Source organism: Salarias fasciatus, chromosome 11 (assembly GCF_902148845.1).
Source record: "Salarias fasciatus chromosome 11, fSalaFa1.1, whole genome shotgun sequence".
In the NCBI taxonomy this organism is placed as follows: domain Eukaryota; kingdom Metazoa; phylum Chordata; class Actinopteri; order Blenniiformes; family Blenniidae; genus Salarias; species Salarias fasciatus.
Genome location: NC_043755.1, coordinates 6,296,012 through 6,318,582, shown reverse-complemented (window position 1 = coordinate 6,318,582; position 22,571 = coordinate 6,296,012). Strand labels below are relative to the sequence as shown.

Below are 22,571 nucleotides of genomic sequence, written 5' to 3'. Positions count from 1 at the left end.
CATTAGGTCTCCTCCTTCTCAGCTGATAATAATAATAATAATAATAATAAAACACCCAGACTGATCTGATCGGATGATTTAAACCTCACGTAAACTCATGTATTCGCATTGCTTTGGCACGTGGTGCTCGTTTTCATTTTTCGACTAAAACTCCAGCTGTGTTCGGCCTCATGAACAGCGGCGATGTGATTTATGTCTGTAAATAATTCAAATGCATTACTGAATATTTTTAGAGTTTATTATTTTTAAAAATTACAAAGTCGTTATGATGGTGATTAGTAATGATTTACCATACAGACAGTAAACAATACATGTAAGTTATAATTAAAAATTAACCTCAATCAGTAAACTTTAAATGGATGATCTGTTTAATCTTTAAGTCAAGATAATAGATTTTTTTTTTTAAATCAATATATTTCTTATCATACAATTCATTGCTGTCAGTTGCTCAAAGAATTGACAGAAGTGATGATCAGCTACATTCAACATTCTCAGTGTACAGATGGAGGTTGGACATCAGTAGCATGCGGGGGTCCAGTGTGATCGTTTTCCCCTCAGAAGACGCAGGAAGGCACCTGAGATTTTAAAAAGTGAAAAAAAAAAAAAAAAAAAGAGACTGTGTTAAGAGTAGAAAAAAAGCGTCCTGTTGAGTGTGAGTTTCAGGAGTTTTGAGCGCGCCGGCTCGTGCTGGAGGGAAGCCAAAAGAGTCTTGAAGCGACGGCCTATATGGGCTCGTCTGACTCCTCACTCTCCCGCTCCTCCTGCAGGGAGGACAGGGTGAGGACCGGACTGGTGGGGGGCACGGGGGAGGAACCAGGTGAGGCCGAGGTAGGGGCGGAGGTGGCGGTGGAGGTGGAGGTGGAGGGGGAGGCCGCCTCCTCCTCCTCCTCCTCCTCCTCCACCGCCGCTCCCACAGTTCCTCTGGCGGAGGCCAGGCTGTCAGTGAAGTTCCCCGGGCCGCCGGGGGAGGAGGGAGGGGTGTCCCCCCCGGGGGCGCCCCTGGAGGACGGCGTCTTCCCTCCTCGGAAATCCTCTTTGGACTCCTTCCTCACCAGCTCCCCTTCCCGCCTGCCCCCCTCCCCCCACATCTCTCTGTCCCGTGTGGGTGAGGAAGGGGTGGAGGACGGCTGGTGCTTCTTGGCCTTCCTGCTGGCGTCTCTGAAGCTGGCCAGAGGCGGACGGAGCCTCACCCCACTGCGAGTCGAGCCCTCTATAGCTTTCTGCAACTGTTGGGGGGAGAGAAAGAGTTTGAAACGTCTGCAGACGCAAACCGTGAAGTAAAACAAAAACGCGGAGTCGGTGGAATGAACATCGGGGAAGACGAGCTCTGTGAGGGCGGCTGACGGAAGAACGGCATGAATCAGAGCATAAAGCACGAGGCGCGCAGTGACAGAGATGACTGCCCACAAAATGAGCTCATCGCCGCTCGCTGTCACGCCACATTACCGGATCAAACCCAGAGAGGTGACAGAAAACATGCAGATCAAGAAAAAGAAAAAAAAAAAAAAAAAGATGTCGAGGGACAAGAAGTGACTTTACCTCCTTGAGTGCGACGACGCCCACCAGCTTCCCGATGCTGGTGACATAGGCGTGACTGAGCCCCAGCAGGGAGAACAGAGTGTGTGTCTGAGTAACGGCAGAGAGGACAACATGATCCAGTCACTGTTAAACGTGTCGCGCTGTGACAGAGTTCTGTTTGCATGAGTGCACCGCTCCGCTGCTGCGGCTGTCTTCACACTGGCTTTGTTTGGTAAATGCCATCATTTTCTCAGTTTCAAAACATCTTGACAAAGATTGGCCTCCACTGTTCTGCTCAGCTGAGCAACCCATGACATAATAGTCCTGTATATATATATATATATATATGTTTTATATTTCCTGTATTCACTTGAACATATGTCCTTGACCTTCAGTTTTCTTCAGCTTCTGCTTCAAAAATGACAAAACCACCACTACTGCTAATACTACCAATAATAACGACAATAAGAAGATGTTTTGATGTTCGTTATTTGAAAATATAAAGTGTAATCGATCATATTGAGCTGTATCGTCCAGGTGAGGCTGTGCTCACCTTGTGCAGTGACGTTCTTTCCACCAGCTGAAACGGGGAGGGGTCTATGCGTATCTGCTCCATATCGATCGGCTTGTCGAGCTCTGCCTCTTCCCAAGCTTTGATCTGAATCAGCCAGTCAAAGACAGAGAGACGCACAGACCAGTTCAGAGTGGACAGAGTTTACAGTTATTGACGAAACGGTGCGGGCGCTGAGTTGATGGCGTTACTGCACCTCCTCTGGGGACATGGTGTCGGTCAGTGGAGGAGGCGTGGTCTCCTGAGACATACAGGGCAGAAAGAAGACATGTTGGGCTGAAGGACTGACGGTCGGCTTGCAGTTTAAATATTGACAAGGTGCATCATCATTTAGAAAACCCCAAGGCCGAGCGAGACATCACACCTCCATGCAGAGTGCATTTATGAGCACTGACCGACGTCAGCTTCAGGCCTGTTTATACGCAAAAGAAGTCGCTGATGCAAAGCAAAGTTTAGATTTCAAAAGATTGTATCAGTGGTGATGATTTAGCAAAGGCTAGCTGAACCAATGAAGGGTGAATGAAACATTTTGATACGACCAATTGAAAGAAAAAGTGCATTTATTTAATTTTTTAATTTATATTTATCTGTTCAGTTCATATGAGCAGGTCCAAATATATACAAACGAAAAAACATAAATTTAAACTTTTCATGAACTGGATCAGTATTTATGATACTTTTTTACGACAATTAAACTTCTGATAAAAGTTGCTCTTTAGAAATGAATCTGTGTGCTATGAAAGATTACAGAATTAAATATTCCCACTTGGCTGCACCTTAATTTTCTTGCTGTTATGATTTGCTATCAACAGAGAGATATACTGCTTTACATTTCTATATTTTTTTATTGATTTATACAGGCGAATAGAATTGAATGCTTCCTACTGACTACAGGAGACACAATTAACATTTGCTTGTAGTTTCAGAGGTTTTTTCAGAGGAGTACTTTGTAATTCATTAACATTTCAGACAGTAGTGTTAATTGCAATTGAATACAGTTAAAGTGATGCAGCAGGCGATGTCCTTCAGTAGTATTTCCCTCTCTGCCTCAGTCACAGCTCTTCATACGAGTTACCCCTGCATTCGCCTGTCTGTACCTGTTTGCATTCTGTTTTGTCATTGTGTTGGATAAACTGATTGTTGTCAGGCAGTAAAAACATAAAAACAAAGGACCCTGTGCTCCAGTTTTAAAGTATCACTCAGTTACAACCTTGACTCCATGTCTTGTGTTAAACTCCCCTCCTCACATGAGCGGCATTGGTTTAGGCTGCCATGCTGGACCGATGCCCTTGTCTGAGCTGTCACTGCCAACTCGACAGCAGCCCACTGACGCACGCCTCTTTTGAGCTTGTTGGCCTGAAAGCAATAAGTATGCGGGGTTGATCTTTGCACCTGAGTTTCAGTCGGGCCTGACAACGACGCGGAGGAGAAGAGCCTCTGAAGGGTCATCCTGACAGACGGCAGCTTGCGCTTGTCTGAGAAGGCGAAATGGCAACACATGTCAGAGGGGAGAGAAAGTGACGTTTGATGAGTGAGCCTTTCATTAAATGCAGCGGAAATGCCATGTTACCTGAGCCGGCGTGGTTGGTGGACGGCTCCCGCGGTCTGGGAGACGAGATGGGTCCATTACACTCCTCCTGCACAGGGTAAGCAGTCTGGGGCACAACAACGGAATAGATGCGAATGCTTCAGGACACTGCAATCTCACTTTAGATAGCTGCAGGTGCAACTTTTAAAGATCTATTGGTACTGGTTTGGTTTTCTACCTGCTCTGTGCTCACCTCTCCTCCCTCCTCGTCCACAAAGGTGAAGGACTCCCAGCTGACCTTGGAGGTCGGAGAACTCTGACCTCTTTCAAAGACTCGCCTCTCTGGTGAAAGCCACCAGTCGAAGACCGCTTGAAGCTCTGTTCTCTCAATCGAGCCCAGAAGAATCATGGATTCTGCAATGAGGAAAGGAACTGTTTGGCATTTAGGGAAATTGCCCTCCTCTGTCTGTCTGCTAAATACAACGATGAGTCTGCTGATAGTTAGAAAGCTGTTCAAAGCCTGGAAAATGTCTAAAGGTGAATTAGGTCCAGCAATATGGTAAGACACACATCAAGGCTCATTGTAACCTGATCTTTTCATTTACTAAAAGGCAAGACAGAAACATTAAGAGCCCACTTGATACTGAAGGTCATCCTACCTTTGAAGTCAACAAGGGGGATGGTTTTTAGAGTTGTGTTCTCTAGCAGATGGTTTAATTCCCGATAGGTGGATTGAGAGGACAAGAATTTCACTTTGCGCACCATGATGTCTTCTACAAAGATGTTATACTTGCTGTGGGTGCAGGGATAGCACAATAAACACAGTTTTTTTTAATTTAAATCTTTCAGTGAAATCTGTGGGAAAAAAAACCCTGAAAGCTCTCAAAGTTCTCATGTTACCTGATGTGCCCAAGGGCCAGCTCAGGCAGGTAGGGCAGCTTCTTCACCTGAATGATGGAGTCGTAGAGGGACGGCTGCAGACCCTGGGCCACCATGTTGGCCAGGATGACTGCTACCATCATGGGTAAGATGTGGGAGATCTGACCGGTCAGTTCAAAGCATATCACTGCGGTGGAAACAGTGTGTGTGACGGCCCCCGTCATCGCAGCCGCACCTAATGGGATATAGAGGAGAGGATATAAAGTGTGTTAGAGGCCTTCAGTTCGGTATGTTTAGGATGTTTTCATGCTCCAACATGCGTGGGACCTGGATGGATGGATGGATGGATGTGTTTTCAGGTCTGGTCATGTATGTCCATGTCATATAGTGTTTTCATCTCTCACGTTTCACGTTTTATTTTCTGTTCCACATTGTGTCTGATGTCTGTGCTCAAGGTCGTGTCTGGCTTCACTTCGTTTGTCCCTGGTCTGCGTTCTGTTCACCTCCTCTCCTCTCACTTCAAGTGCTTTGTTGCTTTGCCATCCATGTGTCTCGCCTGATTGCTCACCTTGCTTCCACCTGCGTCTCATCAAGTCCTCATTCCTTCTCTGTATATGAGTCTCAGTCAGTCCTTGTATCCTTGTCAGATCATCTGTTTTGCTCCTGTCGTAAACCTGTGTGAAAACCCTGGTGTGTGTCGGACTCGGCTATCACCGCTTTACCTGTTTTGATGACAGTTTTCCCCTTGGGTTACTTTAAACACTTGCTTTTGTTACCGTTTATGCTTGGAAGTCATCTTTCCAAAGAGCACTTCATATTTAATCCTCTGGTGTGTTTGGCTCCTCTGACCTCTCACCCTGACACTCTCAATGTCAACAGGAACCTACAGGAACTTCAGCAGACTGACCAATGACAGCGTAGCCTCCTGGCAGAATGCGGTAGACTATCCCATCAAACAGGATGCCATTTGGGAAAAGAGTGGCCATGATCTCGCCCACAAGGCGACCGAAAGCAGCTCCTTGGGGACGGAGATAAGACATGCTGGTGAGGACAAATGGAACTGAAGCTCAGCAGCAGATACTGCACTCGCATTACAAAATCCTCTTACCTAATATGAACACTGGCATAAAGGCGCCCGAGGGGATGGGCATCGTGGTGGAAACTGCTGACATCCAGAACTGCAACACAAAAACAGGATCAAGGTGGGATTGAGTCCAAGTCCCAGTGGGTTTTTTTTTTTTTTTTTTTAATGCTGTCGCAAATATTTCAACGCCAGTCATACACTGTAAGAGGAAGCGACGGGGTTACCTTCATGATGAAGAAGAGGATGAGAATGATGAACACACTGACTTGAGGGTGTAGCCAGGCAGCCGAGCGGCCCAGGCCCAGCGGGGCGGGGGATCCTGAGATTTTGGTCCAGGTGAAGTTATCAAAGAGGGAGTTGATGCACTCTCTGGGCATCAGCTGTTAAGAACAGATACACAGAAGAAATTACTTTCCTAATCGACCTTCTGCACCACTTATCCTGTTCAGGGTCATGAGGCGCTGGAGCCAATCCCAGATGCTTCTGGGCGAGGGCAGAGTACACACCACTGTCTTTCATGTGTAATCTATGAAAGACAATTGAGCTGCTAAGAATTAAATAATAAAGCCAAGCTCAACAATTTTAAAGTATGTAATTTATAACTAAATAAAAAGCTTACTATTGATTTTTGTTCATTTGCAACTAAAGTTGCTGGTGTCGAAGTGATGCAATAGTTACATATTGTTAAGATGGATCATTGCTTTTCACCGTAACAGCACATAAATCTGAAGAAAAGCATCTGTCATTCCCAGTTTGCCATGTGGCATCAAAACTCATCTGGAAGTTGCTTTTTGAGTGTTCAGATTGTGAAACCTGAACACCACCAGAATGGTACGAAATATTTCCAGGGATGCAGGCAAACCCTGTTCACCCGGTGTCGGGCTCCCACAGCTCAGAACCAGACTCCCGTCAGGACCTGTACTCAGCAGCCACTGTCAGAAACCCCGTGTAGGTCAGGCTCTTCCGTGGCCTTTCATTGTCAAGCAGACCCCATAAGGCCCGAACCCACATCTGCCACACGGCAACTCAGCAGTCATCTTGATTCAGATGATAATTTAATTGGAGTTAATGAAGCTCTAGAAGGAAATTGAGGTTGACTGCAGACCTCTGATGAAGCCTTTTTTTTTTTTTTACTTTAAAACGCTCTTCTTGATGTTTTTCAGCCCTGAAGTCCTCAGGTGCAGCTAATGCATCACTTCAGGCATTTCGCCAGAAACAGCTTTTATGAAACCCTCTATGCAACTTTTTTCACTTTTTCAACTCTAGTACACATAATTTACAGTACTGCATTGGTATTTTTTATTTCTTCAGTCCTGTTTTCCCTTCATATCAATCTGGGGTCATTGACAACCCGTTTTTTAAACAAAACCATAATGAGCACAAACAGAAAAAGATGTCAGCCAACAGGAGGATTGAGTCAGCCTAACCTCTCCCGCCATAAATTGTCCAAATCCGGGAGGAAATGTGAGGGTGGCGATGATCAGCGTCACTGCACCTGGATAAATCAGACGACTGGAAGCAAACACAAACATGCACGCAGTCATTAAGGCCGACAGTGTATTCTCAGAAACACGGCTCGCGAATCGGATAAGTGTGTGAGCATGCGGCAGCGCTGATTGCTGGGCTCTCCTCGTGCTGCTGTTGGGCGCCGCTCTCTAATGGCAGGGACTAATGTTCCCTGACTGTCGAGTCTCGCAGCATAAGTGAATCCCCCCATTGAGTGAATAACTGGCTGAAAGGTTGTTAAGGCTTTTGCTGCTGTCCTGGCCAGTGTTGTGAGACTGATGAGTATGGAGCCGAGTAACATCAAGAGGAATTGGATCTGAATGCACAAATGGTTTCAGTTAGAGGGAACAGAGTAGTGTGTGTGTGTGTTTGTGAGTGTGTGTGTGTTCGTCTTACTGTTTGGTTAGGAAGCGTGTGAGAGCCGTCGGCCTCCTCATGAAGAGGACCACCTGTCTGTTCAGGTAGACGAAGAAAGCTCCCAGGAAGCCACAGGAGATCCTGGAAGGGGAAGATCATCAGTACTCGGGAAAACGAGACCGAGCTGCTGCTCGCTCGCAGGGCGGATCTTCGGCACGCTTTTGAGCTACGGCAGACTAAATGAGGATAAATGCTGATCGAGGCTCTGGTTTATTTTAGGCAGCGACGCAAAGCAACACACTACAGCGCGCACGTGCTCACCCGATTATTGCAAATGCTGGCAGCTCCTGTAGGTCGAAGGGGAAATCCATCCGGAAGTTAGTTTTGAAGAGAGCCGTGATCGTGACTGAGAGTCCAAAGAAAACAAGAAAAGCCAGAATTATATTTCAATCTCTGCATGTTTTTGTCTTTACACACTAATGAAGTGGAGCCATGTCGCTATTTCACTAAACTCCTGTTTACTGGTGGAGCCCCTCAGAAGCACTGAACCAACACAGTATTTTATAACACACAATTTAATATCTGCTATTATAAAAGTGACAGAATGTTTTTTACATAAAAGGAAACATCTGAAATAACATGAAACTGTAGTTTGACAGCTGGGAAAATGAAGATCTCATGAGTCTGTGGTTGGGGAAGTGTAAATGCAGCATAAAATAATCCTTCCTTTGTGAATTATTTCTTGTGAATACGCAGTATCTAAATGGAGGAAGAGATGATTTATATGCAAGTCATGAGGATTTTACACCGTGCTTCTGCCGGCTTGCCTTTATACTGTAGGTGATGACTGAGAAACATTTCTGGTTTATCGAAGGAAGAAAATATTACTCAGCTGTCAGCTACTTCTTACAAAAATGCAAACTCAGCTCTCAGTTTTCAGAGGTTTCTGTGTGAGTGTGTGTGAGTGTGTGTGTGTGTGTGTGTGTGTATGCACGTGCGTTGGCTCCGCTTCTCACCAGCATCCTTGTTCCAAACAGAGAGCACCCTGAATATGAAGGCGCTGAATGTGGCAGCGAAGTATCCCCGCCAGTAATTCCTCACCGCAAAGTAGGTAGACGTGACCTCAATACTGAACAACACCCCTGGTGATGGCGTGGAGAGAGAGAGAGAGAGAGAGAGAGAGAGAGAGAGAGAGAGAGAGGGGAGGAAGGACAGGGGGAGAGGAGGGATTACAGGAGCAGAGGGAAAACAAGGAAGGATGGCGAGAGAAAATGAGGGAGGAGAGGAAGATGACACAGAAAGGGAGAGCGGGGAAAGACAGAAATTAGTTAAATAAGCAGAGTGAGTCCAAAGAAACACTTGAAGCTGAGGGTGTAATTATTCACAACACTGGTGAGAGCGCACACACACACACACACACACACACACACACACACACACACACACACACACACACACACACACAGGGAGTAATCAGCTTGTGAAGCAATAAAATAATCATCAGAGCCACTCGAAACATCCTGAATGAGATAAAAGCTGCAGAACAGGAAACAGTGATGGAAAATATGTTATCGGCCCGACAATATGACGGGAGCGTATTTCAATGTTTTATGTGCTTTCAATAATTTGTGAGTCACGTACGGCGGTGTGCAAAAGTTGTGGACCCCATTCAAAGTCTGATTTAAAGTGTCTGAATACCAAAGTGGTTCTGCAGCTCTAAAATGAAACCTAGATCCTCCACAGATTGATGTTTGTGCCATTTCAACATTCTTCAACAACCTACCTGCAAAGATATTGTTAAAAACTGCAGGGATGTATGAAACAATGTTTGGGTTCATCCTTTCTTGTGTTACAGAAAACACAAGTATTAAAATTATTAAGCAGCTCATGTAATGGAAGGCAATAGAAACTATTATTGAGTTCAGTACATTTTGAATTAATATTAAAACCTTTTGATTTCCATTTTTGTGGCAATTATTCCAATAGACAGAAACATTTTTAGAGAAATTAGCACCACGAAAATTAAATAAAGTATTTCATGATTGAAAAGTAACTGAGGATTGTTTTTCCAAAGAGTACTTTCTACTGTCACTACTACTTACACTACTTCTCAAACAAGTTGTAAAACACAGCAGAAAATGTTTTGACTTTGAATTATGTTTACTTTTGCACATTTGTTTCAGAGAGTTCAGAGCACCGTTTAAATTATAGATGATTTAGCATCTCGTTTTCTTTATTGGCTCCTGAATTATTCACTCGTGGAAATGAATATTTATTGATATTCAGTCTTTTATGATCAAAATTTATAAGGCTACTGCTGGGCTGACAGTGCTGCACGACAATAAATACACTCCTCTAGTTCTTTCCACAGTTGATTTATTTCTTGTATATTTTTCAATTTATTTAATTGGACTGCACAATGCAGTTGCCGAATGTTTTCTCCTTGTTATCCATTCAAAGACCAAAAAAAAAAATAAATAAATTGCACTCTGATCCTGTTTCTACAAGTGCTGCAGTTACAGGACATAACCTAGCTGAGGATGTCTGGTGCGTTTCAGGTTGAGAGGTAGCGTGCAAGTTGTACAGTACCTCCTAACGGCGTGCCGAAACAGCAGCCCACCCCCACGGCACAGCCAACAGTCAGTATATCTGTGTAACCATAAGGGTTCTACTGACACAGAAAACAGAGAGGGGGGGGGGAGGAAAAAACAGACGGAGAGGAGAAAGAGGAGGGACGAGAGATGAGAGGCGGTGAGACGGGAGGGAAATGAAGGAGTGTGAGCAATCGACAGAGAGACAGGAGAGTGTGAGATGGACAGAGTTGAAGTAGGGATGACAGAACAGGGGAGAGGACAGACAGAGGGGAAGCAAAATGGAACAAAGTGAATAAATAATGTTCCCTTGAAAGTTGAGAGAAAAAAGAAAAAAAAAAGATGGATACACACAAGAGGACACACATGCAAGCGAGAGCAATCAGGCTTGGAGGAAGCAATTAAGCAATCAGAGAACAAACCGAGTGGTCACGTCGGCAGACCGAAGCCGCTGATTGCTGACTGGATACTGAAAGCAGCAGACATCAAACACCTCCAAAAATCACGACCTTGAATTACAAAACTCTTTGTTGCTTTTGAAATCATAAATGAGTTGGACAGTGTACCTGTTTTACATTCAGAAGGGGGCCGAGACACAAAATCTACTCTGACTACGAGAAGGAAAAGTGTGTGAAACGCTTCACATTTCTGACTTTAACGCATGAAGAGGTCACAAAATGTGATCTGGCATCCTTATAGGTTTGTAAGTGCAAACAAAGTCAATGTGCTGAATTTTCTAAAGAAACCAGGGAAGAGATCAGTTGGCAGTAGCGGGCCTATAACAAAGCCCTGTCCACCCGATGTCCACTTCCTTGCCTGTATGTCAGCCATAAAGGTTAAGATCCTTAGGAAGTCCAAATTCATCAAAAAGCCTGATTCTAGCTGATTTAATTCTTTTTCAGTTTTAAAATACTTTTTTAGTCTGAGCAGCTTCAGTCACTGCGATGGTATCAAGGTAGCCAGAGCTGTATATGTGCCATCAGAAACCCAAACACTGTTATGTGATGATTACAACCAGGATAAATACAGCCGCCGTCTGTCATTCCTGGTCCTGGAGACCCCGTGCTCTGCACATTAAGGATGTGACCCTGCTCCAACGCACCTGATTCAAATTAATGAGCCATCAAAGAAAACTAATAACAACCCATTAATTCAAATCAACCGTGGGACGCCGGGGCAGCAGGTCTCCCAGGATCAGGATTAGGAAACACCGGCATCAAGAGCATCATATTTCAAGACTCAGGCACGCTGATGATTGGAAGGTAATCTGCATGTGTAAATATGCATCCACTTTGAATTCATCACCAGTCAGAGAATAGTCCTGAAGGAATAAACCAATGTTTCTGGAAGAAGCTTTACAAGCTAAGGGCAGTAAAGAGGTTCACTGAGCTGATCATAATGACTGAAAACAGCTGACCTGCCACTGTGAGTCTTGTAACAAGCAAATACTCTCCTAAATTAGTTCTTTTTTCCTGTGTGTTAAGCCGATTTCATAATTTCCAAGTCAGTAACCACACGTGGATACATGGCTGTGCATGAAGATAAACGTTCAAACATTCTGCTGCTCTTGTGCCATTGTGTGCTCGATGTATGTTCAATATGCCAGAGGGATGGATGAATTCCTCCTCTTTGGTCTCAGTCAGAAGTAATAGTGTTTGGTGTTCATGTTATTGCTTATTGACTCGACCAACAGGACTTTCTGGACTTGTCTTGCTGAACCCTTGTCTTCTCGCCGTGTGTAGCACATCTTCTCCCGGTCAGAAAAATCCCCCTTCTGGTCAGCACTCTGAGCACTGTGCAAGTTTTTACCTTTTGTAATCGTCAGCTGTGACGCTCAGCACTGGTCTCAGGGCAGATTTAGCCTCCGCATTCATATTGCCCGTGTGATTTCATGAGGATAAATCTGACCGCAGGCCCGTGTCTGAGCAAGTGCGGTACAACTTGCCTCCCACAGGAGCAGCGAAACAGGTGGCCACTCCCACAGCACACGCACACACCAACAGGTCCTGGTTATGGGTGCCATTCTGGGGTTAAGGGTCAAAGACACACGAATGAGGAAGCCAAGGGGGAGGCGGGTGGAGATAGAGAGAGATCGAGAGGGCGGGGAAAACAGGGAGACAGGGATATGGGAGGGCACTGTTAATACACATGCCAGACATAACCGTCACACTATTAATACAGTGAGACACAAACACAGATGAGGTGCGAGGGGGCGAAACAAAACAAAGACACGGGAGGAAGTGGGAGGATGGTGGGGGCGAGCTGGCTGGAGCGGAGACAGATGGGGGGACAGTCACAGGATTCCCACTGTTTTTCTTTGGATTCAGACTTCAAAAAGCAAATTTCAGAAAGTCAAAATTAGACAAGAATGATCAAAAATCATCACTTTGAACTTCGCTTGCGTGTGGGAGGCAACTTTCATCAGGACACCTTTCAAACCTTAGGTTGCTGTACACCTGGGGCCTGTATGAAAATGCACTATTCTGAGATGAAAATGCAGATAACAACAAAAATACTGTCTGGAGCTTCAACAGTATCTCATTTCAAGGCATCTATAAAACGCCATCGACAGTCTCTTCGCTGACAGTGACTTGTTGTGAATAGTACACCTTTAACAGTTTCAGTCAGTGTTCTTAATCACAAAGATCCCCTGAATGACTTTAAATCTCAATACAGGAACACATATTAACACAACATTGCAGAACAGTTCACTGACAACTGAGGTACACAAAAAAAAAAAATTACCAAGACATTCCTCCCTGAACTGCAAGGTGTCCTGATGAAGGTTAATGAAAGAAATCAAGAACGGTAAAACAAAAAAACAATCTAGCCAGAAAGTTATTCTCAAGGTTAAAGGTCATACCACTCAGATGACACCAACAGCTGCTTTTATAAACATTAGGAGGGTTAGCTGTGGGAACCCTGCAATTTTAACAAAAATGACAGCAGTTCAAGTTAAAGCGTCGACACCGAGCGCGTCGCCTTAATCGGTGAGTAAACTGTGGTTAGTGAGGAGTTGAGGGTGACGCCGTCTCTTTTGGTCAGGGCCTCGGCTTACCTCGTACACGCCGGAGAAGATGGACATGAATCGACTCAGCACTGCGGCACAGATACTCGCAATGTGGACAAACGGACCCTGGAGGCGGCGGGAAGATGTAATTGACACAGATGAGAGACACGCAGCGCTACCTGCACAGAAACAAACTATCGCCTGTAAAACAGAGCGTCCTAACTGGGACATGTTGTATCGGGACAGATAAATCACTGCATAATTGCTGGATGTGACAGTTGCCCTGCTACTGTAATGGGGAAAATGAATGTACTCCTTTGCAGCGGACTTGAATAATTTGCCCCGGTCCCGTGAGATGAGGGAGAGAGGTAAAACACGACAGGAGATGATTTATTATCCTCCAAGCTTGGAAAAAAAAAAAAAAAGATCAGACAGAGTGATGGAGGGAGGAGTGAAGAAGGGAAGAGGATGGTGGTGATGATGAGTTGATCAATACAAAGAAAGGCAGAGAATTGTGTGTGTGCTCACCTCTTTGCCTACTGGCATCCCACTGCCCAGACCGGCAGTCAGGCCGATGACTTTAGCTATGAAGGCTTTGAGGGTCAGGTACTCCTTTAAGACGACGCCTCTCAGGATGGTTTTCAGCTCGGGGATGCCCGACCCTGCGAATGAAATGGAGCGAAGTGACAGAGGAGAAGCTGAGATACCTGAGTGAAAGCAGGGAGGATTAAATAGAATTAAAGTGGAGGTGATGAGGCAGCTGTCTCTACGCAGCGAGGGGAAAAAAAAAAGAAAGACAAAAGAGGAAAAAAAAAAACTGTAGGAATCATAATGAGAGAGGATAAGAAAGGCTGTCAGGTGATGGAGGGCTTACCGATGGCCTGAGGGGAAACCAGGTGACAGAAAAGGGAAGCGAACATGACAAGGATCATAGGATATGTAACCCAGGCCAGATACTGGAGAGGAACGTTGCCCTTAAGCTCGCCGTGCATCCATTTGTAGGCTGAAAGGCAAAAATCGGGAGATAAAAGAGAGCCAGGATTCTGCTTTACACTCAGGAATACTCGCAGTAATTAGCAGCAGCGGAGGCCAGAATCCTTTGTTAACAAACTGGAGAGGTGACAGCTGCACAGCCTGCGACCTTGGCCTGCGGTACCTTGTAGACTCTTGGCGCTGGCGTAGTCCATACTCCAGCTGACCAGAGCCATCGTCAGCCCCAGGAGGACCAGGAAAATCCAGTCCTCCCCCATCTTTGTCACGATGTAGCGCCGCACACGAGCCAAACAGTCTGGGACAGAGCGATAAAACAAATGGTTTACCTCAGATCCGCTCATCACTTGATTTAATGACCGGCAGATAGTTATCGCCGCGCCGCCCGAGAGGGAATCATTCAGTGCGATCGGAGGGGCAAAGATGCAGAAATAACCGGAAACTCAGGATAATGTGAGAGGTTTGAGGACTTTTGAAGTTCACCAGAATTGATTTCTGTCAGATAAGAACGATAATTTTGCAATTGCGTATAAAATGCACCCCGACCCACAACACGCACCTTTTAAATGCCAGTACATCTATTTGCATTAGATCATAAAATTTTATTTTGAAAAGAGCTTTATTACCAAGGGAAAACAGTGAAACAAAAGCAGAGAAGTCATGCTGAGTTATTGTGAATTGTCATAATTCTAACAAATCTTCCACAAGATCTTCCACAAGTAACATCTATTAAACATTCAGCCGAACTGTTGGTGTGTGCTGTTATTGTCAACTGCTAAACACTGTCAGATTTGAAGAAATATGATTACAACCAAATGTCTTCTAAATTTACTTCTATAATGTTGGGACACCATTAAATCAGCCTAACTATAACTACAATCCCATAATGCCTCTGAATAGTTAATGTTAGAATCTAAAAAAAAAAGGACTTTTAACCTTGTGCCTCAATTTTGGAGAGTCTGTTTTGTTAAAACGTAAGGTCTCCACCTGATAAGAAGATAAGAACACACTCCTCTTCAAAGAGAAAAACTACTCCAATCATTTTAGCCGAATTGACAAAGCTTTCATCCACAGAAAATATTATGCAACTGTTTCCACTTGTAGATTCTGTGTAAGATCCCCCGTGACCCCTGCGGAGTCTGAGATGGAAATGTACCCTCTGAGTAATGCCTGCCTGTGATAATATGTAAATCAAAAAGCGCCACTTACAAAATAAAAAAGAAAAAAAAAGTGTTTGGGACAAAGCCGACAACATCGAGAAGGTCAGACGGTTGAATCAGCAGTGACGCAGCTTCAGCAACACTTTAACTCTTTCAGGGACAAGATGGATTTTACAGATGTTTACAAACTACTGATTCCGCAAACTCACATGAAAAATTAAAGTAAGGCGGGGGGGATCCACAATTTACATTTCTATCCTGTTCTATTCTATTTTTTATATCAAAAATTCAAATCTGACTGCTGTTTTAGCAACCATGGAAAGTTTTCATTTGACTTTTTAAACAAAATGATGATCAGTACATGCTGTCTTTGCTATTTCTGGAAAAATATATAAAGCAAGCAAACAAACAAACAAACAAATAAATACAACATTTTATACCAAAAATGTAATTATTTGACCAGATTTGTTGAAATAACTTGAGACTGAGAGATGATTAATTTCAGTAGGATTTAAAAACAGGCTTAAAAAGCATAAAAAAAAAAGATGAACCATATACGACGTGTGAATAAAGTGGGGACTTGATAACGGCGTTGGGTGTAGCGAGCGACTCTGCCTCCAGCTGCAGGCGGGTAATTTAAGGTCCTCATGACCTCAGCAAGGCTGCAGCTTTAAGCCTCGTCGACATTAAATTTAAGTTCCTCACGAAGCCTAATTAAACTATGGCGCTCTCTCATATTTAATAAGCTCATCACGCTGCTCGTAAAATCATAACCTGCAAAGTGAAGAGAAACTGGAACTCTCTACATAAATATTTTCTTTTCTGCGAAGCGGTTTAATAAAACGGGGACCGCTTCGATGCTCGGGGTCACCTTGGCATTTGGAGTACGGGCGAGGCTTCTTGGTGGACGACGTCACGCTGTGATGCGACTCCAGGGTCACGGCTTGATGAAGGGGGTGATGATGATGGTGGTGGTGAGCATGCCGCCGCCCGTGGCCTTTGCGGCCCGCGGCGGCGGCGCCGTCCCCTGCCTGTCGCCTCCATTGCCTCTCTGTCAGCAAGCGGGCGGCTTCCCGTCGGGCGAAGTTTCCCAGCTGCTCCCTGTATTCGCCGTACAGCTGTGGGAGGCAGAGAGAGGGGGGAGGAAGTCACCGACGGGCGCTGTGACCACGGAGAGGGACACGTCCGAAGATGGGACGCTTCTCAGGCCTGGAAAGAGGTGAAACGACGACTAGACAGAGAGGAAGGAGGAGGAGAAAATACCTCTGACAACTGAGACCCGGGAGGAGGACAGAACCAGATCCTGTAAAAGGGGTCTTGAGATAACAAGAAAGAGAAGGGGAATGTGCGGCGTGTGTGTAAGGGATACACACCAACCCGAATACCCCGGCTGACCGAAATAGACAAAACGGGCACGGAGATCGGAAAAACCCCTCCCAGGAGCTGGAGAGGAGCCAGAGGAGGAGATCCTGGAAGAGTGGACATTCCACATCTTCCCCTTCCGGCCAGGGGTGGAGCGCTTTACACCTGACCCTCAGCCAGACACACACACACAGTCCGTCAAACACACACACACACACACACACGGGCTGGTCGGAACACACGACACCTCCCGATCGGCTTGCGCTCGTTAAAACTGTGGAAGCGATAAAATACTGCAGGTGCAGATGCAGCGTCGATGTGCAACCGAGACCTACAGATCACATGCGTCCCGACACACACCAAAACAGGAGGAGAGCCGGCTGCCGCGCATTTCTGTCTCATGTTCACGCCGGAAAGGAGAGCTGACACATCCAGCCGTGAGGCCCCCACCAGGACCAGAGCTCAGGAGAGTGCACGGAATAATGGTCTGAAGAGGTAAAACGGAGGTGAAACTGCGATCCGCCACTCCAGTGAAACACATGACTCACTGCAGCCACATGGCGGAGACTGATATAGACGTTTATAATTGCTACATGAATGCGCCACATAGCAGGTGGCCGTGCAGTTACTGAACGGGCTTTAGAAAACCTTTGATGCCTCTAAATCATCTAGTATGTTTATTTTAAATCTCACTAAAATATTACCAGCCACAAACTGTCACTCAGATCAGCGCTGCTCCATCAGCAGCTCACAACCCCTGTTCTGCTCTGAGGAAGACTCCAGCTCACAGCGGAGCAGCCAAGTGTGACAGAAAGAAATGAAAATCACTGCTCTCAGGTTATTCATCTGATATCATACAGGCCTGTGAGTGAAAACCCGTTTGGCTTACAGGCAGAATAACAATGTTTTGTGTTGAGTTTAGATAACAGGGAGCACTTCAAGGAAGTCAATATGTCTCTTCTCTTACAAAGAAACTTTGAGTTGTGCAGGTTTTCATGTGTCATCTGTAAAAAAAAACACACATCAGATCATATACTGTCTGGATTTAGATCATCCACATCACACAGCTCACAGCGCCAGGCCGCTGGAGTCCATTCCTGCTGGCTGTAGACAGAGACTGACTGACACACAGTTTTTCCAAATGGCCAGTTCGTTTCAAATGAATCTTTTTCAACTTTGGGAGAAAAGCAGAGCAGCTTCCATTTAAGTTCAGTCACAACAAAATCTTAGTTCAAATATTCAGGATATTCACGTTTCTCTCTGATAAAAACATTGCTACTGCGATGCAGACATAAAGTTGTACATCATTTTACTTCAGCTTATGGAAAAGAAAAGATAAAGTTGACAAACACCACAGGCTGGAGGTCAGTAGTGGGAGAAAACAATTCATGACTTGAACTGATTCCTATTTTACCCGCATTACGAGAAAATGATCAGAAACAATAGTGATTTTACTCGAAGTGCAGAAAACTGGTTCAGCATCACTTTTGTATCTATTATGTAGCTTTTTGAAGATTAAAACTAGATTTTAATTTGTACTATCACAAGTGTGTAACTCATAGTCCTGTGCCGTGTTATTAGTTTGAATGTTCTTTAATTTGACTACAATACAATGACAGCAAAAAAAATAATGAATTTGAACATGCATCATGTGCAGAATAGGAACAAGTGTGATCTCTGTGATCCTGATGTATTTCATCAACAGGATACAAATAAAATGATATATCTCCTATTTCATTTAACTATAAAACATTTCAGATGAGCTATAAATGACTTAAGCTGTCAATATGTAAAGATGTGTCAACAAAAATAAGAGGCGAGACAAAGTGTGAAAGTGAGACAAACAGGAGTACTGTGTAATAAAGTCCTGAAAGTATAATAATATTAAAAAAAAAATCCCCATGTAAGTGGATGGGGCGGTTGCTCCTTGTGTCTTTACCTGTTCCTCATCAGAAGGCTTTGGCATGACGCCGCTGCAGCTCCGTCTCTGCTCTGCCTCCTGTCCCACGCTGCAGACTACCACCAGCAGCATCGCCACTGCTCTACACATTAACACCAAAGCACTCATCCATCAACATCATCAAACAGCTGCAGGCACCGCAGGCGCCGTCAAAACCAGGGACAGCGACTACAGGAACCTGTGCACTGTTCACAGGTGGAGGGAAAGAAATGTCCCTTAAACTCTTTACCTCACAGGCCTCCGCCGCCACAGACGGGGAAAACAACAGATCAAAGTTAAGTGTTTGCAGGTTCGATGCTGTTTTATCTCTGTTAAACTGCACAGGAGCCGCATCCTCTCTGTATGTATCAGAGTGTCAAAACATTATTAGAGAATTATTAAAGAATTTGTTTTTAATGAGATTGCCAGTTCAATAAATGTTGAATTTAAATAAACTTGACTATTTGATACATTAGGCAACTAATTGGCTTTCATTATGTGGAGTATTGTGGCCCAAATGCATCCAATGAATCCAGAAGGTAACTTCTACAGTGACCTCTAGAGGTCAACGTGATCATGGCAGAAGCAATGTAGGAGAGAACGTCAGAGGAAATCTCCCCATCATTTCGCTGGATGATGGGGAGATTTCACCAAGACGTTTATCTATGGAGAAATTGATTTAACTGTGTGTGAAACTGGCGGTGAACAGTAGAGGATTTTATAGTTGGGAACACCTGTAAAATAACATGTTTCAAAGTGTTTATGTTGCTTGTATTTACTGTTACTGTGATGGTCGTGATGTGGTACGTCTTTGTAGTCTCAAATGTTGAGAAGCAACAGTGAAGATGACCTACTGTGCCAACAAGTATAGAAACAGTTTGACAATTTACCCCACATTTATTCCAGTAATAGAAAGTGACAAATAGAATTCAAGCTGAGGATATGCAAAGCAGACTATTTCAAAAGAAATCTAAATTGCTGAAACAAACAAACAAAAAAGAGCTCTGGTTCTTAGCAGTTATTACCAATATGTGCTTTTTGTTTGAAACTAACACCACTATCATGGATTTATGCAGACTGCATAAGTCACTGAAATGATCGAGGAACTTAGAAATGCTGCTAAAGAGTGTTAAATCACATTTCTTGCTAACATGTCACTCTGAGTTCAGCCATGTTGGAAAACGAGCTCAGGATCTGCCCCGGATTTACCTCCAGGGCTGGATTTTTATTGCTTCTGCTCGTCAAAACTAAAAAGAGCTCATATGATCTGAGGCCGCCGGAAAGCAGCAATATGGCAGCAGCAAATGTAGAGGTAGCTGGAAGTCTTAGGAAATCTACCAGCCTCAGAAACTGTTATTAGATAAATTGTTTTCACCTCAACACCTCCAACAATTTTATGAATTTTAAATTATCACCACACATGGTTATAATAATGCACTATGTGCTCGCAGAAGATTATATCCTCTTTTCATTCTTTGTGACACTTAAAAAAATCGATTTTTGCTAACAGACAAGTTATATTCGAATTCATTGCATATCATACGTAATGTGCAAAAACTTGCAAGTCACAGGTCCAAATTGTGGAAAAACAGCAATACAACGGCAAAAACAAACGATCGCTATTATATGAATCACCTCAACTTGAGTGTGCTTTTCCATTTGAGCTGCTGTGCTTTGAAAGTGTATGAAATGTAAGCACTTAAACAAGTCAAAAACAGTCACGGACCTCAAAAAAAAAAAAAAAAAATCACTTATTGTTCCCACTGGAGTTTATCTATCAAGCAACAATGAGTTTTTCAATAGAAATATTTGAAGAGTATCTCTGAACTCCTATTTAGAGGGAAAATAAAAGCGCTCTGGTTCTGAAAAGCAAATAACACATTTGACAAAGTAAGAAAAACAAAAAACAGCCTCCTGAATAAGCAGCGTATGTGATAGCGTGAGAAAATCACTGAAAACGGTGATTTATTCGTTCCAGGTGCCTTTGCTGATTTCATCTCTCAGACTTTGTGTTGACATTGTGTCACTGTGTAACCTTGTTCATCCATTACACTGTGAAACGCAGCAAGGCCCCAAAACCACATCAGTAAGCAGCATTTGCACAACTTTCACACGCGTTTCGACTGTGTCGCCGCTTTTGTCTGACTCTCCCAATGTGGAATGACCTTCCCAGTCCCAGTCAAGAGCAGGAGGATCTGCCCCCCCCCCCCTCTTTCCCCGCTCCTCTTCCTCCTCTGCATGCACTAATTTACTCTCAGCAAGATCCCCTGCCTCCCCTCGTGGCTCTGATTATTTTCCTGCACTTTTCTCTCTTTAATCTCTCTCCGGACGCATAAAAGTAGCCAGGCGTTACTGTACAGCCCTGACACCCGCACCTCGCATTATTAGCTCCTTCAGAGAGCTCCAGCTTCCGCAGTTGTGCTTATAGCAAGTCTCAAAAGACAAAGAAAACGAAAAAAGAAAGAAAAATGGAATCCACTCCTCCTCTTGCTTTGTCAGGGGGAAAAAAAAAATGTTTAAATTGTGACATGTTGGGAGCGTTGAATTCTTTCTCCTCCACCTTCGCCGAGGCGATGCAAAGTGTGAAACGCAAGAAACTCGAGAGGTAAAGAGGAACTTCAAGGGTAAACAACAACAGGATCTGATGTGCAAAAGAAGGGAGAGCGCCTCCGTCACACAGAGAGAGCTGGGATAATAGATGCAGAGGTTGAAGGGCAGTGTGACATTGAGACTTAATTAAAAAAATAATAGCATATTCCTGCTCTCCTCATGAGGGAGAGCCGGCGCTGCATATTCATAAATATCAGTGTGTGAGTGTCTGTGTTTTTCAGCTGGTGAACTTTGTGTTTGTGTGTTTACAAGTGTGTTTAATAAAACACAAATGTGTCTTATGTGCCTCGTGCATGTGTGTGCGTGTGTGTGTGTGTGTCTGTGTGTGCATGTGAGGCCTTACAACAATACAGCCCTGTCCTGTGGCACAAGGTTAATGATAAAATCTGACCCGCTCACTGATGGACAGATCAGGAGATTACGCCCCCCAGACACACACACACACACACACACACACACACACATACACACATAGAGCCAAGACAGTGCGACACACACACATTCCTCGAATGCGTTCCTCCATATGCATAAACTAATTAACCAGCACAATAACAATTCCTCGCCTCATCCAAACACTGTACAAGCTGTCACGTTCTAATTAAAGCAAATCGACGAGAGCCAGAAGAGGAAAAACAAACCGCGTCTCGCATAATAGTCTGCAGTTCAACTTGACATCAAGTCGTTTAGGAAATTCAAAACCCCACTTCACATGGGAATTATTAAAAGTGACGATGATTTTCAGAAAAAAACTAAAAAACAGCCACAGGCCGGAATGGGATGACTGTACTTTTTGTACTTAATAGATTAAATTATTTACTTTTCTTTAAAAGAAAAAAAAAACAAAAAACTTTTGTATGAAAAAGTTATAATATCCAGTAAAGTGAATCTTACCAGAAACTGATCTATATTGAGAACGGTCTCAAACGTGTTGATCCGCTCCCCCATGCCTCCAGACGTTCCTCCTCAGACTCACGTTCCTGCCTGTCTCCCCTGTACAGTAAGTCCCTCTCTGGACGTCTGCGTCTCACGTCTGCCCTTTCCTGTCCTTGACGGCGTGACGGGGCACCAGACTGTACCTGGTACCTGCTTTCACACGCACCTCAGTTCCAGGTATGGTCTCTCATACACGCACATATACACACACACACACACACACAGTAGAGCAGCAGAGGTTAATACAGACACTTGAGGCCTGACAATAAAGTGTCAGCAGCTTCTAATTCAGAGCGGCAGATTCCCGTTCGGAGGCCGATCCAGCAGATTCCAGCAGCGGGATCATAAATGATAGCTGACCAGCAGGGCACCAGCTTAAAGCATGAAAATAATACCTGCTGACTGAAAGGGAACTATAACCATATTAACATTGTGCGGAGCGGCCTGGATAATGCTATACTGTACTTTACGTGCCACGAGCATATTTGACATGCTCCCCTAAAGCCGGCCCGGGCTCTGCTGCGGTCTGATCT

The 22,571-nt window shown here is 44.4% G+C and overlaps 1 protein-coding gene across 1 annotated transcript; it reads right to left on the bottom strand.

The window, feature by feature from the left end:
* Positions 1-722: 722 nt before the first annotated feature.
* clcn1b (chloride channel, voltage-sensitive 1b) lies at positions 723-22,050 on the bottom strand. Its single transcript, XM_030103083.1, has 23 exons — positions 21,997-22,050; positions 16,066-16,312; positions 14,201-14,332; positions 13,919-14,047; positions 13,573-13,706; positions 13,093-13,170; positions 10,033-10,111; positions 8,460-8,585; positions 7,765-7,849; positions 7,483-7,584; positions 7,008-7,092; positions 5,805-5,960; positions 5,605-5,674; positions 5,404-5,514; positions 4,518-4,731; positions 4,277-4,410; positions 3,856-4,031; positions 3,660-3,744; positions 3,482-3,564; positions 2,286-2,330; positions 2,072-2,176; positions 1,540-1,626; positions 723-1,226 (listed from the first exon to the last, which is right to left on the bottom strand). The coding sequence occupies exons 1-23, from the start codon at positions 22,048-22,050 to the stop codon at positions 723-725; spliced, it is 3,021 nt and encodes a 1,006-aa protein (XP_029958943.1).
* Positions 22,051-22,571: the final 521 nt, after the last annotated feature.

Coding starts and splice junctions, on each gene's coding strand:
- clcn1b (XM_030103083.1), bottom strand. CDS start 22,050: ATGGGGGAGCGGATCAACACGTTTGAGACCGTTCTCAATATAGATCAG. Junction 14,048..14,200: donor CAGCGCCAAGAGTCTACAAG/GTACCGCAGGCC, acceptor TTTGCCTTTCAG/CCTACAAATGGATGCACGGC. Junction 2,331..3,481: donor CAGGCCCGACTGAAACTCAG/GTGCAAAGATCA, acceptor TGTATGTCTCAG/GAGACCACGCCTCCTCCACT.